Genomic DNA, 1,825 nt, shown 5'->3' on the forward strand with positions numbered 1-1,825 from the left:
GATGTACCGGGAGCACAGATGCCCCACAGCGCTGGCTTGTGACCAGCGGATCCCAACACAACCCTCCACCCAAACAAAGCTCTTTATTAAACGATGGACACATTGAAGATGCGATTGTGCACTGTGAACACGGAGTGCTCTGGTCACCCAGTGCCGGTATAAGTTACCCAGTACTCGTGGTACTCTCAGCCAGCCCACCCACCCTAACCTGTAGAACATGCCATGGCAGATAAGAGAAGCTCGTATGTGACAGGGTGGTGGCCCTTAAAAGAGCCGTTGTGGTGGTTGTTCGGGTCGGCGTGTCTCCTTAGGCCCTCTCGCCTCGGATACGACGGGCCAGCTGGATGTCCTTGGGCATGATGGTCACCCTCTTGGCGTGGATGGCGCACAGGTTGGTGTCCTCGAAGAGCCCCACCAGGTAGGCCTCGCTGGCCTCTTGCAGGGCCATGACGGCGGAGCTCTGGAAGCGCAGGTCGGTCTTGAAGTCCTGGGCGATCTCCCTCACCAAGCGCTGGAAGGGCAGCTTGCGGATGAGGAGCTCGGTGGACTTCTGGTAGCGGCGGATCTCGCGGAGAGCCACAGTGCCGGGTCGGTAGCGGTGAGGCTTCTTGACGCCGCCGGTGGCAGGCGCGCTCTTGCGGGCAGCCTTGGTGGCCAGCTGCTTGCGAGGCGCTTTGCCGCCGGTGGACTTGCGGGCTGTCTGCTTGGTGCGGGCCATGGCGGGAGCGGTCTCTCTCAGCGACAAGCGAGGAAGAATGGAGTTCAAGCAGGCAAGAGCCCTATTTATGCACTCGAAGACGGAGGGCTGCTCTGGTTGGCTGAAGCGACCGCCCCACGTTTGAAAATAGCCCGCGGTGTGCAATGATTGGCCAATGAACCGGAGGCTGCAGCCTGTCTCTCCAATGAGCTGTGGAGAAAAAGACACCCTCCGATTGGATGATGTACGTTGGAGCCGTAGCCCGCGCTTGGGTCAGCCTTTGTCTCCGTGTCCATCCATAGTCACACGAACCACTCGCCCCCGGTCAACTGGGCGAGGAGCCCAGGATTTTATAAGTGTACTGCCCTTGGTCACCCTGGAACACGCCGCCGTTAACTGCGCTCGATTTCACGTTCACAATCGTCTGCTTTATGCAGACACCACTTCGAATCTGCCCGGATACAGTGAAAGCACCAAGGCACACGTTATTTCACATTTATTATAAACGGAGGTCTAATAAACTCCCAGACCCCCTTCTTTATTTGGTACACAGATTTCAATCCACGCAGCACCAAAAGAGCCGTTTACATGACCAAGATCACACACGGCACTCGCGTGCGGAAAGGTGCGCTATGGATTTACTGTGCCGTTTATTATTATAGAGAAGTGTGCACGCGGGGTGCAAGGGTGGGGACGAACAAGCTCTCTTCTGGACCGGGTGGATGGCTCTTAAAAGAGCCGTTGTGTTTGCAGTGTCTTGGTGCAAGCCCTTACTTCTTCTTGGGCGCTGCCTTCTTGGGCTTGGCTGCTTTGGGCTTGGCTGCCTTGGGTTTGACTACCTTGGCAGGGCTTTTCTTGGCCACTTTGGGCTTCGCCGCCTTGGCTTTCGCTGGGCTCTTGGCAGCCTTCTTGGCGGGGGCAGCCTTGGGCTTCTTGGGGCTCTTTGCTGCCGCAGGCTTCTTGACCTTCTTCGGGCTCTTCTTGACCCCCGCGGGAGCCTTTTTGGGCTTCTTGGCGGCAGGGGCAGCTTTCTTGGCCGCTGGTTTCTTGGTCTTGGCGGCCGCCTTCTTGGCCGCCTTCTTGCCCTCCAGCTGCTTCTTGTTCACCTTGAAGGATCCGGAGGCCCCG

The 1,825-nt window shown here is 57.9% G+C and overlaps 1 protein-coding gene across 1 annotated transcript; it reads right to left on the bottom strand.

The window, feature by feature from the left end:
* Positions 1–278: 278 nt before the first annotated feature.
* LOC146768945 (histone H3) lies at positions 279–1,825 on the bottom strand. The gene has a single exon (XM_085640647.1). It carries the CDS (start codon positions 716–718, stop codon positions 308–310), a length of 411 nt encoding a protein of 136 aa, XP_085496773.1. The 5' UTR covers positions 719–1,825; the 3' UTR covers positions 279–307.

Source organism: Triturus cristatus, unplaced genomic scaffold (genome assembly GCF_964204655.1).
Source record: "Triturus cristatus unplaced genomic scaffold, aTriCri1.1 SCAFFOLD_292, whole genome shotgun sequence".
Classification (NCBI taxonomy): domain Eukaryota; kingdom Metazoa; phylum Chordata; class Amphibia; order Caudata; family Salamandridae; genus Triturus; species Triturus cristatus.

What these genes read in the sequence shown, in the direction of transcription:
- LOC146768945 (XM_085640647.1), bottom strand. Translation starts at nt 718, where the DNA reads ATGGCCCGCACCAAGCAGACAGCCCGCAAGTCCACCGGCGGCAAAGCG.